The 14,967-nt window shown below is 36.9% G+C and overlaps 2 protein-coding genes across 2 annotated transcripts in view; one reads left to right on the top strand and one right to left on the bottom strand.

Moving 5' to 3' along the window:
• Nucleotides 1-2,819, top strand: part of LOC107688042 (acyl-CoA desaturase-like) — a 7,642-nt gene extending 4,823 nt beyond the window's left edge. The window contains exon 6 of the mRNA XM_016485582.1: nucleotides 2,014-2,819. Within this exon, the coding sequence (XP_016341068.1) occupies nucleotides 2,014-2,213 (200 nt within the window). The 3' untranslated portion in view covers nucleotides 2,214-2,819. The remainder of the gene's footprint in view (nucleotides 1-2,013) is intronic.
• Nucleotides 2,820-9,623: 6,804 nt separating this feature from the next.
• Nucleotides 9,624-14,967, bottom strand: part of LOC107688052 (protein transport protein Sec31A-like) — a 35,307-nt gene continuing 29,963 nt past the window's right edge. The window contains exons 26-29 of the mRNA XM_016485594.1: nucleotides 14,577-14,748; nucleotides 14,411-14,502; nucleotides 11,537-11,635; nucleotides 9,624-11,465 (exon numbers count right to left, since the gene is read on the bottom strand). Coding sequence (XP_016341080.1) covers nucleotides 11,286-11,465; nucleotides 11,537-11,635; nucleotides 14,411-14,502; nucleotides 14,577-14,748 — 543 coding nt within the window. The 3' untranslated portion in view covers nucleotides 9,624-11,285. The remainder of the gene's footprint in view (nucleotides 11,466-11,536; nucleotides 11,636-14,410; nucleotides 14,503-14,576; nucleotides 14,749-14,967) is intronic.

Here is a 14,967-nt window from a genome sequence, read left to right as displayed (position 1 = left end):
GTAGAAGCTGTAAAAAGTGGTTAATCCCTTTCTATAAAGTTTATTATTTATGTATTTGATTGTCATTTCCGTCTATTCACTGATTCATGGAAAAAAACTTTGTTAGACATTAGGTTGGAAGATTTTTATGCAAGTCACTAAATAAAAATAAAAAAGGTAATTGCAACTTTTCATCTTGCAATTCTGACTTTTTTCTCTGGATTGTGTGATACAAAGTCGCAATTGCGAGTTATAAAGTCAGAATTGTGAGAAAATAGTCTTGTTTTTCCTCAGGATTGGACTTTATAACTGCTTCTTTCTCAGAAAATAAGTCAGAATTGATAGAAAAAAATTTACAATTACTTTTTTATTTTTTATTTTGTGGCAGAAACGGGCTTCCATAGATAATGTACTGTAGTGTGTTTGTGTGCTACTAGTGGCACAAAGCAGAATTGCAGTGGTTTTTTGTGTAGAAATGGCACACTTCTCCTGCTCTCTCTGTAGAATGACATCTACGAATGGTCTCGAGATCACCGCGTTCACCACAAATACTCCGAGACGGATGCCGACCCTCACAACGCTGTGCGAGGCTTTTTCTTCTCTCACATCGGCTGGCTGCTGGTCCGCAAGCATCCGGACGTCATTGAGAAGGGACGCAAGCTGGAGCTCAGCGACCTGAAGGCTGATAAAGTGGTCATGTTCCAGAGGAGGCAAGTCTGAGATCACTTTGTGTGTCAGTCAGACTGGCGGTGTGTGGCCAGAGTAAACCGTGTAACTGGGTTTGATTGAACTGTGTCAGGTTCTACAAGTCGTCTGTGCTGCTGATGTGCTTCTCCGTGCCGACACTCGTGCCGTGGTTGGTGTGGGGCGAGTCTCTGTGGGTGGCGTATTTCGTCCCTGCTCTCCTCAGATACGCGCTTGTGCTCAACGCCACCTGGCTGGTTAACAGCGCCGCGCACATGTGGGGTAACCGGCCCTACGACGGCAGCATCAACCCCCGGGAGAACAGATTCGTGGCCTTCAGCGCTATAGGTACGTCTGATATACTCCACATGAAAGCAGCGAGCAGTGGGGGTCAAATGAGGCTTTTTCAGCATCATCGTTTCCAGTAAGAACTGGTGACGAGACCAAGTTGAGCAGAGTTTAACTTGAACGACCAATGACGTGCAGACAACTGAGTTCACAAAAACAAGAAAAAAAATATTCAAGGAGCTGAAACATATTTTTGGGACAGTTAAGCACACTTAACCTTGAGTTTGCAGTAATGCAAAACATTTTTATTGTTAAAAAAAAAATAGCTGAATCACTACTTGCAATATTGAAAAATACAAAAGAATAAAATGTTAACAGTAATGAGATTTTGTTTGGAGTAAAATGTCCTTAATGCTCAATTTTCGTTATGAAAAATATAAGTTTTACACAAAAAAAAAGTATATACATTTTATATATTTATATATATATATGCATGTATGTGTGTGTATATACACATTAGAAATTATATTTCTATTATGTATATAAATATATATACTATACACACTACAAATGATATACCCATATATATATAATAGAAATATAATTTCTAATATTTTGTAGAAATATATAAATAATTATATATTCACTAAATATTAGAAATTATATGTCTATTATATTTAGAATATATATATTTGATGTACAAAAAAGTATGAATTTATATATAATGATATCATTATGTAATTTTGGAGGAAAATGTGCTTAATTGTCATGAAAATCTATCATGGAAAAGTAAAATAAATAAACGCTTAATTGTCATTATGACAAAATATAATTTATTCTATCATTCTATATACAAGAAATATATAATTATATTTTTGCCAAATATTGGAAATACATTTTCTGTTATATTTATAGTATTGTTTTGATATATAATAATAATAATATATATATATATATATACATATACACCATTCAAAATTATTAATAGAAAAAATAATTTCTTATAGTTTGCATTTGCTTAGATTGTGTATTGATGAATCACCTCCTGGTTTAATTTCTCAGGTGAAGGCTTTCATAACTACCACCACACGTTTCCCTTCGACTACGCCACCAGCGAGTTCGGCTGCAAACTCAACCTGACCACCTGCTTCATTGACTTCATGTGTTTCCTGGGTCTGGCCCGAGAGCCCAAGCTGGTGTCCAGAGAGGCCGTGCTGGCTCGAGCTCAGCGCACCGGAGACGGCAGCCACCGGAGCGGCTAACGAGCGCCGTCCGTCCTAACGAACTGCACACCTGAAAACAGAAGGACGTCTGCTCTTCCGGCGCTGCTTCATGTCAGATGACAAATGTTGTGTTTCCCAGTCTAGCCTGTGAAGCTTTAATACGGGGATCTGACCTGTTTGTGTAGCGCTTATTCCGATCTTCTTCCTCTTCTCGACAGCAGATGTAGATATTTTTGAGTCCAGTCTTGTAGCTGATTTGCCAGTTTACTCAAACCCTGTTGCCCTCCCGGCCCTTTTTGTGCGCATCTTACCAAATCTAGCTGTGCAGTTTGGTAGAAATGAACTAAGATGCACATCTATTTAATATTCAACAGATGCACCGTACTGCATCTGGACTAAATAGAGATCAGATGCAGACGTAGTTCATAATTTAATATTGCCAATCTATTTTGTTGCCATACTTGCACAAATGGTTCAATTGCGTGAATTCCAAGGAATCTGTATTGATGATTCGTGATTATATTTTTTGACCACAGCACAAATACGACAGACGTTACCGCCGATTGAGATCAATTTAATGTCTAATCTGTAAACGCACTTATTTGAGTAACATTGACTTACAATTAACAGTAATTTCGAGGTCACCGACGACTACAGAGAAGGAATCTGTCGCTGGATTGAATGGTTGAGGTTGCGTGAGAATGACGGCGTGTATTGATTCCTCATTATTAGGTACTGTGGAATGTATAGTTTGGTTTTGTATTATAATTAATCGTGCAACACCATACTTTTGAGTCCCGCTTTAACGTTTTCATCTTCTAAATACGTCTGTAGCGTGAGCATGCTGTGTTAATACAGACCTCTTTTCTATGGCAAAATAATACAGACGGACGAATCTGTGGATTCACAGTAATTATAATAACTCATGTGTGTTATGATGCCAAAAGCCATTGTGTTGCATGCAATCCGAATTGGTGCAAACTGAGGTTTTTGCTCTAGTTCACCTGTATGTTTAATCAAACATAATGTATTTTCAGAGAGTTTTCAGTGCTATTTTTCCATTTTTGGATTTCATTTCACAAGTTGCTTGTAATTAAATTGTTTGGTAACTTTAAAAAGTATTCGGATTGGAGTTCTTTGAAGACTTTATACTGTATTTTGACTCCCGTGCCTCTCACCCAGGACAGATCGCCTTATTTTTACTCTTGACGCTTGTGACTCAAGATGCCAAAAATGCGGTTGTGATATTTCTCATGCTGCTTGGAAGAAGCCTTTGGCTCTTAAAACTAAAGTGATGCTCCTGTTTGCGATAGTCGGTAGACACTTGTTTAATAATCATTTACTGGAAATAAAGTCTCAAGCACAGAGCTTCTGCACTTTCTGACACGTGTCTGAGTTCTGCACTTCATTTCTGCCACTTTTCTCTGTTTTGTGACATTTTAAAATCATTTTAGCAGTTCTACTTGAATCTTTTGAACTTATATCAGTTTGTATCATGCAATTCTGAGAAAAAAGTCAGACTTGCTAGATCTACAGCCCTGATCTCTGAGAGTTTTCCTGCTGTTTTTTGCACAGCTCATAATCACACACTTCATGTCTGAGCTTGTGTCGGATTCTCTCTGGCAGCTTGTCAGTAATGGCATGTATCCAGACTGCTGAATCAGCACTAGTTTCCACAGTCACAGCAGAGACACGGATTCGTTTTAATCAGACTGATATAACAACTATTTCACAGGTTTTGCATGCGTGCAGTTTGGGAGAGGAAACAACAGGAAGGCTACACTAATTAATGCAATTACTAAACATGAAGTACTTCAGTGTCATTTGGCCTCCAGATAGTGAGACACACAGAGCCAGAACCACAGTGTTATTACCGGCCACTGCGGCGTTGCGTCATCACGGCGGAAGGTTACAAGCGTTCACAACATCTCGGGAATGTCAACAGCAGATCAGCGGCAGCCAATCAGCAGCGCCGTATGACCCCGCCGGACCAATCAGCGAGCGCCTCTGATGAAATCATACAGCGGCGCCAAAATGAGACACTAACGGTTGCGGTTTCACAGAGCCGCATTCATTTAGAGCTTCTCGTGTGGAAACTCAGCAGGTGTGTGTCGCGTCATGATAAACCCAGCGGGAAAATCCGCAGTCAACTAGTAAAAGTAGTTAACCATGAATGAAAGTGCAGTTTTTTCCCCGTTTTTGTCAAAATGCCACATGCAAGCGCAAATATTACTACTGAATTTGATGCATTAATATTTCTGTTCATGAATATTACATGAATATATAAATATATATTGCAAGATATATTAATAATATATCGTTTTATAAATAATTATAAAATTGAATAGTTTATAAATAATGTATAAAATAAAAAAGATGGTCGGGTCATAGTTCACGTAATAAAATAGTAGATTTCATTATGGAATTTCCATGGAGTTAAATGCATCTTGTTTTTAGGTTGATAAGGAATGTTTTGAATTCTAAAATGTTTCTTTCTCGCCCTCTACAGGATAAACTCAAAATCAAAACCCTAAAAACCCTCATGTTCTGATGAGATTGTCTCCAATGACACCATGATTTGTGTACAAAATGTTGCATTTTCCCTTCAAAATCTTTAATGCTCCTCCAAACCTGCAGCAGATCAAGGTTTTGAGGTTCATTAAAATTACAAACAGGTGTGTTGGAAATAAATCTGTTAAGTTCCAACACAAAAACAATTACTCTGAAGAACTATATTGTTTTTATCATCCTTTAATTGCTTGATATGCCCCTTAACAAAAACAATGTAAAGAAATAGCTGTGACACATTGAGCATTTATGAATGTTGTGTATATTTTTCTTCAAGAGTTTGACTCACGGCCTCAGAATGAACTGCTTTCATGATGCACACAGACACATGAACACATTTGACCAGGTTAACTGTTTAGTTACATTCGGTTTCTTTGCTCTGTTGAAGTACTGAAGAATCTCACAAAAACAGGGCATATTTCACCTCAAAAATCAAGAGAAATTACATTTTGAATAAATAAAGAGTATTTTAGGACCATTAATGTTTAACAGAGTTGGCATTTAAAAAAAAAAAATGTTATTCTTGCTTTTATTCATTGATTTTGGGGTGAAATAACACCTGGACACTTTCTCTCCAGGTTTCATCACACTCGCTTCAGCCCGAAGTCTTGCAGAATTCAGTGGCATTCATCTGTTGCAATGGATTGAAGGACATTAATGAAGCTCGGAACATTAAAAAACACTGGACCTCAGCCATGAAATGCATTCAGAACGAATCATGACAAAATCACGTTCTTACATTCTCACTTTGAATTGAATGTGACAATTTACACTAAACTTTTACTGAACAATTATGCATGGAAAATCGTTCTGCTTGTGTAGACTGAACTGAATGCAATAATTTACATGATAATTTACAATAATTGGTTCGGCTTGTTTTAAGGCCCATTTTTAGGCAAACAGTTGCATGCAATAATATTTTATAAACAATTGTGCACAGAAAGTCATTCTGCTCGTGTAGATTCTCACATTGAATTGAATGCAACAATTTACAGAAGAATTATTTTACAAATGATTTCCACAAATTTTGGTTCTTTTGAAAGGCCTTTTAAGGCAAACCGTTCAATTCAATGCAATGCAATTTATGAAACAACTTTGCAAACAATTACACATTGCATTCTCACACTGAACTGAATGCAGTAATTTAGACAAATCGGTTCGGCTTGTTTTAAGGCCTATTTTTAGGCAAACAGTTGCATTCAATTCAATGCAATAATTTTTTATGAACAATTATGCACAGACAGTTGTTCTGCTTGAGTAGATTTTCACATTGAGTTGAATGCAACAATTACGTGATAATTATTTTACAAACGATTTGCACAAATTGGTTTTGCTTGTTTTAAGGCAAACCTGTGCATGCAATGCAACGCAATGGTTTTACGAATAATTATGCATGAAGTCGTTCTGCTTGTGTTTCATGACAAAGTTCTCACGTTTTCACACTGAATTAAATGCGACAGTTTAGCTTGGTTTAAGGCCTATTTTGAGGCAAATGTTGGCATTTAATTCAATGCAATTTATGCAATCATTTTTATGAACAATTATAAAGTTGAATGAAGTAGAGATGAATGCCACAATTTGCCTTTTGCACAAATTGGTTCGGCTTGTTTTTCAGGCAAACCGTTGCAGTCAATGCAACACAATTTATGCAATAACAATTACGCATGGCATTCTCACTTTGACCTGAATGCAATAATTCACACAAATTGGTTCTGCTTGGTTTAAGGCCTATTCTTAGGCAAACAGTTGCATTCAATTCAATGCAATTTATGCAATAATGTTTTTTTTAATGAACAATTATGCACAGAAAGTTATTGTTTGTACACATTCTAACACTGAATTGAATGCAACAATTTATGCAAGAATGATTTTTACAAATGTTTTACAAATTAATTCTGCTTGTGTTTTAAGGCCTATTTTTAGGCAAACTGTTGCATTCAATTCAACGCAATTTATGCAATACTATTTTTATGAATATATCCACACAAAAAGTGGTTCTGCTTGTTGTGGGATGAATAAGGCCTGCTGCATGGAAGGAGAATCCCAAACACATGAGAAGAACACCAGCAGTGTGATATTAATGCTGCACTCATTCTTAAAGCACAGTTCAGCGGCAGATCAAAACACAAGTGGAACCCGGATCTACCGTGGAGCGCTGGAGTCACACGGCCAGCTTGTTGGCGATGGTCATTACTGCATCTGGACTAAATAGAGATCAGATGCAGACGTAGTTCATAATTTAATATTGCCAATCTATTTTGTTGCCATACTTGCACAAATGGTTCAATTGCGTGAATTCCAAGGAATCTGTATTGATGATTCGTGATTATATTTTTTGACCACAGCACAAATACGACAGACGTTACCGCCGATTGAGATCAATTTAATGTCTAATCTGTAAACGCACTTATTTGAGTAACATTGACTTACAATTAACAGTAATTTCGAGGTCACCGACGACTACAGAGAAGGAATCTGTCGCTGGATTGAATGGTTGAGGTTGCGTGAGAATGACGGCGTGTATTGATTCCTCATTATTAGGTACTGTGGAATGTATAGTTTGGTTTTGTATTATAATTAATCGTGCAACACCATACTTATCTTTTGAGTCCCGCTTTAACGTTTTCATCTTCTAAATACGTCTGTAGCGTGAGCATGCTGTGTTAATAAAGACCTCTTTTCTATGGCAAAATAATACAGACGGACGAATCTGTGGATTCACAGTAATTATAATAACTCATGTGTGTTATGATGCCAAAAGCCATTGTGTTGCATGCAATCCGAATTGGTGCAAACTGAGGTTTTTGCTCTAGTTCACCTGTATGTTTAATCAAACATAATGTATTTTCAGAGAGTTTTCAGTGCTATTTTTCCATTTTTGGATTTCATTTCACAAGTTGCTTGTAATTAAATTGTTTGGTAACTTTAAAAAGTATTCGGATTGGAGTTCTTTGAAGACTTTATACTGTATTTTGACTCCCGTGCCTCTCACCCAGGACAGATCGCCTTATTTTTACTCTTGACGCTTGTGACTCAAGATGCCAAAAATGCGGTTGTGATATTTCTCATGCTGCTTGGAAGAAGCCTTTGGCTCTTAAAACTAAAGTGATGCTCCTGTTTGCGATAGTCGGTAGACACTTGTTTAATAATCATTTACTGGAAATAAAGTCTCAAGCACAGAGCTTCTGCACTTTCTGACACGTGTCTGAGTTCTGCACTTCATTTCTGCCACTTTTCTCTGTTTTGTGACATTTTAAAATCATTTTAGCAGTTCTACTTGAATCTTTTGAACTTATATCAGTTTGTATCATGCAATTCTGAGAAAAAAGTCAGACTTGCTAGATCTACAGCCCTGATCTCTGAGAGTTTTCCTGCTGTTTTTTGCACAGCTCATAATCACACACTTCATGTCTGAGCTTGTGTCGGATTCTCTCTGGCAGCTTGTCAGTAATGGCATGTATCCAGACTGCTGAATCAGCACTAGTTTCCACAGTCACAGCAGAGACACGGATTCGTTTTAATCAGACTGATATAACAACTATTTCACAGGTTTTGCATGCGTGCAGTTTGGGAGAGGAAACAACAGGAAGGCTACACTAATTAATGCAATTACTAAACATGAAGTACTTCAGTGTCATTTGGCCTCCAGATAGTGAGACACACAGAGCCAGAACCACAGTGTTATTACCGGCCACTGCGGCGTTGCGTCATCACGGCGGAAGGTTACAAGCGTTCACAACATCTCGGGAATGTCAACAGCAGATCAGCGGCAGCCAATCAGCAGCGCCGTATGACCCCGCCGGACCAATCAGCGAGCGCCTCTGATGAAATCATACAGCGGCGCCAAAATGAGACACTAACGGTTGCGGTTTCACAGAGCCGCATTCATTTAGAGCTTCTCGTGTGGAAACTCAGCAGGTGTGTGTCGCGTCATGATAAACCCAGCGGGAAAATCCGCAGTCAACTAGTAAAAGTAGTTAACCATGAATGAAAGTGCAGTTTTTTCCCCGTTTTTGTCAAAATGCCACATGCAAGCGCAAATATTACTACTGAATTTGATGCATTAATATTTCTGTTCATGAATATTACATGAATATATAAATATATATTGCAAGATATATTAATAATATATCGTTTTATAAATAATTATAAAATTGAATAGTTTATAAATAATGTATAAAATAAAAAAGATGGTCGGGTCATAGTTCACGTAATAAAATAGTAGATTTCATTATGGAATTTCCATGGAGTTAAATGCATCTTGTTTTTAGGTTGATAAGGAATGTTTTGAATTCTAAAATGTTTCTTTCTCGCCCTCTACAGGATAAACTCAAAATCAAAACCCTAAAAACCCTCATGTTCTGATGAGATTGTCTCCAATGACACCATGATTTGTGTACAAAATGTTGCATTTTCCCTTCAAAATCTTTAATGCTCCTCCAAACCTGCAGCAGATCAAGGTTTTGAGGTTCATTAAAATTACAAACAGGTGTGTTGGAAATAAATCTGTTAAGTTCCAACACAAAAACAATTACTCTGAAGAACTATATTGTTTTTATCATCCTTTAATTGCTTGATATGCCCCTTAACAAAAACAATGTAAAGAAATAGCTGTGACACATTGAGCATTTATGAATGTTGTGTATATTTTTCTTCAAGAGTTTGACTCACGGCCTCAGAATGAACTGCTTTCATGATGCACACAGACACATGAACACATTTGACCAGGTTAACTGTTTAGTTACATTCGGTTTCTTTGCTCTGTTGAAGTACTGAAGAATCTCACAAAAACAGGGCATATTTCACCTCAAAAATCAAGAGAAATTACATTTTGAATAAATAAAGAGTATTTTAGGACCATTAATGTTTAACAGAGTTGGCATTTAAAAAAAAAAAATGTTATTCTTGCTTTTATTCATTGATTTTGGGGTGAAATAACACCTGGACACTTTCTCTCCAGGTTTCATCACACTCGCTTCAGCCCGAAGTCTTGCAGAATTCAGTGGCATTCATCTGTTGCAATGGATTGAAGGACATTAATGAAGCTCGGAACATTAAAAAACACTGGACCTCAGCCATGAAATGCATTCAGAACGAATCATGACAAAATCACGTTCTTACATTCTCACTTTGAATTGAATGTGACAATTTACACTAAACTTTTACTGAACAATTATGCATGGAAAATCGTTCTGCTTGTGTAGACTGAACTGAATGCAATAATTTACATGATAATTTACAATAATTGGTTCGGCTTGTTTTAAGGCCCATTTTTAGGCAAACAGTTGCATGCAATAATATTTTATAAACAATTGTGCACAGAAAGTCATTCTGCTCGTGTAGATTCTCACATTGAATTGAATGCAACAATTTACAGAAGAATTATTTTACAAATGATTTCCACAAATTTTGGTTCTTTTGAAAGGCCTTTTAAGGCAAACCGTTCAATTCAATGCAATGCAATTTATGAAACAACTTTGCAAACAATTACACATTGCATTCTCACACTGAACTGAATGCAGTAATTTAGACAAATCGGTTCGGCTTGTTTTAAGGCCTATTTTTAGGCAAACAGTTGCATTCAATTCAATGCAATAATTTTTTATGAACAATTATGCACAGACAGTTGTTCTGCTTGAGTAGATTTTCACATTGAGTTGAATGCAACAATTACGTGATAATTATTTTACAAACGATTTGCACAAATTGGTTTTGCTTGTTTTAAGGCAAACCTGTGCATGCAATGCAACGCAATGGTTTTACGAATAATTATGCATGAAGTCGTTCTGCTTGTGTTTCATGACAAAGTTCTCACGTTTTCACACTGAATTAAATGCGACAGTTTAGCTTGGTTTAAGGCCTATTTTGAGGCAAATGTTGGCATTTAATTCAATGCAATTTATGCAATCATTTTTATGAACAATTATAAAGTTGAATGAAGTAGAGATGAATGCCACAATTTGCCTTTTGCACAAATTGGTTCGGCTTGTTTTTCAGGCAAACCGTTGCAGTCAATGCAACACAATTTATGCAATAACAATTACGCATGGCATTCTCACTTTGACCTGAATGCAATAATTCACACAAATTGGTTCTGCTTGGTTTAAGGCCTATTCTTAGGCAAACAGTTGCATTCAATTCAATGCAATTTATGCAATAATGTTTTTTTTAATGAACAATTATGCACAGAAAGTTATTGTTTGTACACATTCTAACACTGAATTGAATGCAACAATTTATGCAAGAATGATTTTTACAAATGTTTTACAAATTAATTCTGCTTGTGTTTTAAGGCCTATTTTTAGGCAAACTGTTGCATTCAATTCAACGCAATTTATGCAATACTATTTTTATGAATATATCCACACAAAAAGTGGTTCTGCTTGTTGTGGGATGAATAAGGCCTGCTGCATGGAAGGAGAATCCCAAACACATGAGAAGAACACCAGCAGTGTGATATTAATGCTGCACTCATTCTTAAAGCACAGTTCAGCGGCAGATCAAAACACAAGTGGAACCCGGATCTACCGTGGAGCGCTGGAGTCACACGGCCAGCTTGTTGGCGATGGTCATGAGCACTTTGAGGACAGGCATGAAGGCAGAGATCTCGCTGAAGTTGCTGCTGCTCACCACCTGCGTGTGAACCTCCAGACCCTGCTGATAGTTACGGCCGCCGACGCAGCGGCTGATCTCGTGCAGGCCGCCGAGGATGCTGGGAGAGAGCTGAGGACACACGAGAGGTTTATTAGGATGCCTTAGAAACTGAAGACACGGAATAAACGTCCTCAACTCACCGCTTGGTCTCGCAGCTTGTCGTACAGACTCTCCAGACGCTTGGAGGCATCGTCCAGTTTGCGCTTCGTTTGCTGCAAGGGAAGTTCATATATGTGACCCTGGAGCACAAAACCAGTCATAAGGGTCAATTTTTCGAAACTGAGATGTATACATCATCTGAAAGCTGATAAATAAGCTTTCCATTGATGTATGGTTTGTTAGGATCGGACAATATTTGGCTGAGATACAACTATTTGAAAATCTGGAATCTGAGGGTGCAAAAAAATCTAAATATTGAGAAAATCATCTTTAAAGTTGTTCAAAAAAATGCAAGTTCTTAGCAATGCATATTACTAATCAAAAATTAAGTTTTGATATATATTTGGTAGGAAATTTACTAAATATCTTCATGGAACATGATCTTTACTTAATATCCTAATGATTTTTGGCATAAAAGAAAAATTGATAATTTTGACCCATACAGTGTATTTTTGGCTATTGCTACAAATATACCCCAGCGACTTAACACTGCTTTTGTGCTCCAGGGTCACATATGAAATATACAAGTCCAGTTCACAGCTCACTGGTCAGAAATCTGGCCACTTACACAGGAAGAGACTGCATTTACATTGGCACAGAAAGTCTGGTTTTTCAGACACAGATCGGATATTGTTGCACATCCGGATTTTTCTTTACAAACCTCTTCCAAATGTGCTTTTTAATCAGATACTGGACATTATTTTTAACTCTGATTTTGATTCGATTAAGAAAAAAAAAATTATATAGCAGTAATACACAAAAAAAGGAAAAAAATAAATAAATAGAACAAGGGGTAGACATTCAGTAAAGATGAGTTTTCTTAATGTTCCTTGAATAAAACCTCGCAGCTTCTTATATTGAGGCAGAAACTGTCATTAATTTAATTCATCACAAATTAATCCGTCATCAGTTTGGGCTGAGAAATGACCCCTGAAAAGATCATTCAAAGTCATTATTGTTTTAAATGAGAAAAGCACTGAATAGACATTACAAGAAATATTCTGACTCCAAATTAATGATACTAAATGGGTATTTATATTTTCTTTGTAAACAGAATATTGAAATGATTTTAAAAAAATGAAATGATAAATATGAAACAAAAACCAACAGATTCTGCGTAATTAATTCAAATAAATGTAATCTTTGCACTTTATTTCACTTTAGAATTCTAGATCTAACCATCTATAGATAAAATTATAAGTGTAGCTAGACTCACCCAAATAAGATTTAAAACAGACTAAACAAAATCAAGATGTTATTTCAATGCTTTTTATGGAAATTCTTCAGCTGTGATTGGACGGGGGAAATGGCTGGTTGTGCAGGTTTTGAGAGGGCTTTGCGCTGGAAATTGTTCTGGGATCTGGCAACCCTGACGCTGGCAGCCTTTGATACAACTAACCTGGCAAACTTTTGGCAAATTCAGTGACTAGTGCAATAGACTGTATTTTGTAAACACGACCCTGTATCTGTGGACAGATAGAAAATTGCAACAATTCCAGACGGTTACATAAAGCCCGATTGAGAAAGCTCTTTTTGTTGCTCTCAGGTTTGTATGTGATCTGTCTCGTGTTTGTGTGTCTATGTGTGTGTTTGTGTTTGTGCATGCGTGCGTGCGTGTGTGTGTGTGTGTGAGAGAGAGAGAGTGTGTTTTTGTGTGTGTATGTGTGTGTGAGTGTGTGTGCGCGTGTTTTTGTGATTTATGAGGACGCAAATTTATGAGGACACAAATTTGTATAATGACATGGGTGTGTGTGTGTGTGTGTGTGTGTGAGAGAGAGTGTGTGAATGTGTGTGTGTGAGTGCTCTCGTCCAAGCGTCTGTCCCTGGAGTCAGAAAATGATGCCATGATGAGCGATAATGAGCCGGTTCAGAGAACACCCTGTCCATCACAGCTCTCCTACAGGACAACAATGATAAACAACAAACATCAGCATCATCATCACAAACATATGCTGAGATCTTCAGCCTACAGAAGACAAATGTGTTTAATGAAGCATAACATAACATAACATAACATAACATAACATAACATAACAACATAACATATAACATAACAACATATAACATAACATAACAACATAACACATAACATAACATAACATATAACATAACATAACATAACATATAACATATAACATAACATAACATAAATATAAATGATAAAAAAATATATATATAAACAAACAAACAAACAAAAAAAATAAAATAAAATAAAATAAATATATTTTTTTTTGTCAGTATTTACTGGAACAATTTTAAGGAAGCTTTTCAATGTCTAACTGAGCTCAGTACCAACCCGAAGTCTGATGAGGCAGCACTTTAAATGTGGAAATGCATTATAAATAAATAATGCAGATCTTTTTGGTTCAGCTTTTATAAATACTGGACGAAGCCTCTTTCACCTTCAACAGATGTGTGCAGTGAGCCAAAATGCGTCTGAAATCAAACATGAACTATAACATTCAAAAGTTTGGGATCAGTCTCTTCTGCTCACCAATGCTGCATTTATTTGATCACAAACCCAATAAAACAGTAAAAATTGTGAAATATTATTACAATTTAAAATAACTGTTTTCTATGTGAATATCTGTTAAAATGAAATTTATTTCTGTGATCAAAGCTGAATTTTCAGCATCATTACTCCAGTCTTCAGTGTCACATGATCTTCAGAAATCATTCTAATATGCGGATTTACTGATCAAGAAACATTTCTGATTATTATCAATGTTGAAAACAGTTGTGCAACTGTGAAATATCATTCCTGATGATTCATATATTTTCATTTCATTCAGAAAATGGGTTATAAAATCAATTATGCTGTGATTTATTCACTTGTTTGTGTCTTTCTCACTCACCCACGCTTTCTTCCACTGCTGCAGGAGTGTGTTGTGGTCGGTCAGAGCGTGTTTCCAGCGATCCACGTCTCTGAGAGGAACGCCGGCCTCATCTGCGAGCAAACAAGAGACATGATACACCACGTTACAGGTCAGACTAACACAGCAGTGCGATGAAACACTTTACCTCTGCTGTTGAGCCGAAGGTCCACTTTAGACACGTCGTTTCCCGCTTCAGACACTGCTGTACACTCGTACTGGACGTCTTTATTCAAAGCTTCCTCCTTCAGCCAGCTGCTCACCAGCACGGCATCACGGGAAACCACATGTCTGTATTCAGTGACGCGAGTCTCGAGTTTCTGCCCGTTTATGTGCCACTCAACACTTACATCTCTAGGACCTGAAGGAAAACTGCACTTACATATGGATCCTACAGGGTAATTAGCACTCCAATATACACACATTCAGTGTGAACAAGACACTTCAAATGATCTTCCATTCACAGCCGAAAGCACCATCATGCTGTTTGTGTTATGACACTCTCATACGACATGCATAATAAACGGTAGGTTCAGATC

This window comes from Sinocyclocheilus anshuiensis, unplaced genomic scaffold (genome assembly GCF_001515605.1).
Source record: "Sinocyclocheilus anshuiensis isolate Anshui unplaced genomic scaffold, SAMN03320099.WGS_v1.1 scaffold241, whole genome shotgun sequence".
NCBI lineage: Eukaryota > Metazoa > Chordata > Actinopteri > Cypriniformes > Cyprinidae > Sinocyclocheilus > Sinocyclocheilus anshuiensis.
The sequence above is the reverse complement of the archived record's forward strand: the minus strand, read 5'-3'. Positions and strand labels throughout refer to the sequence as shown.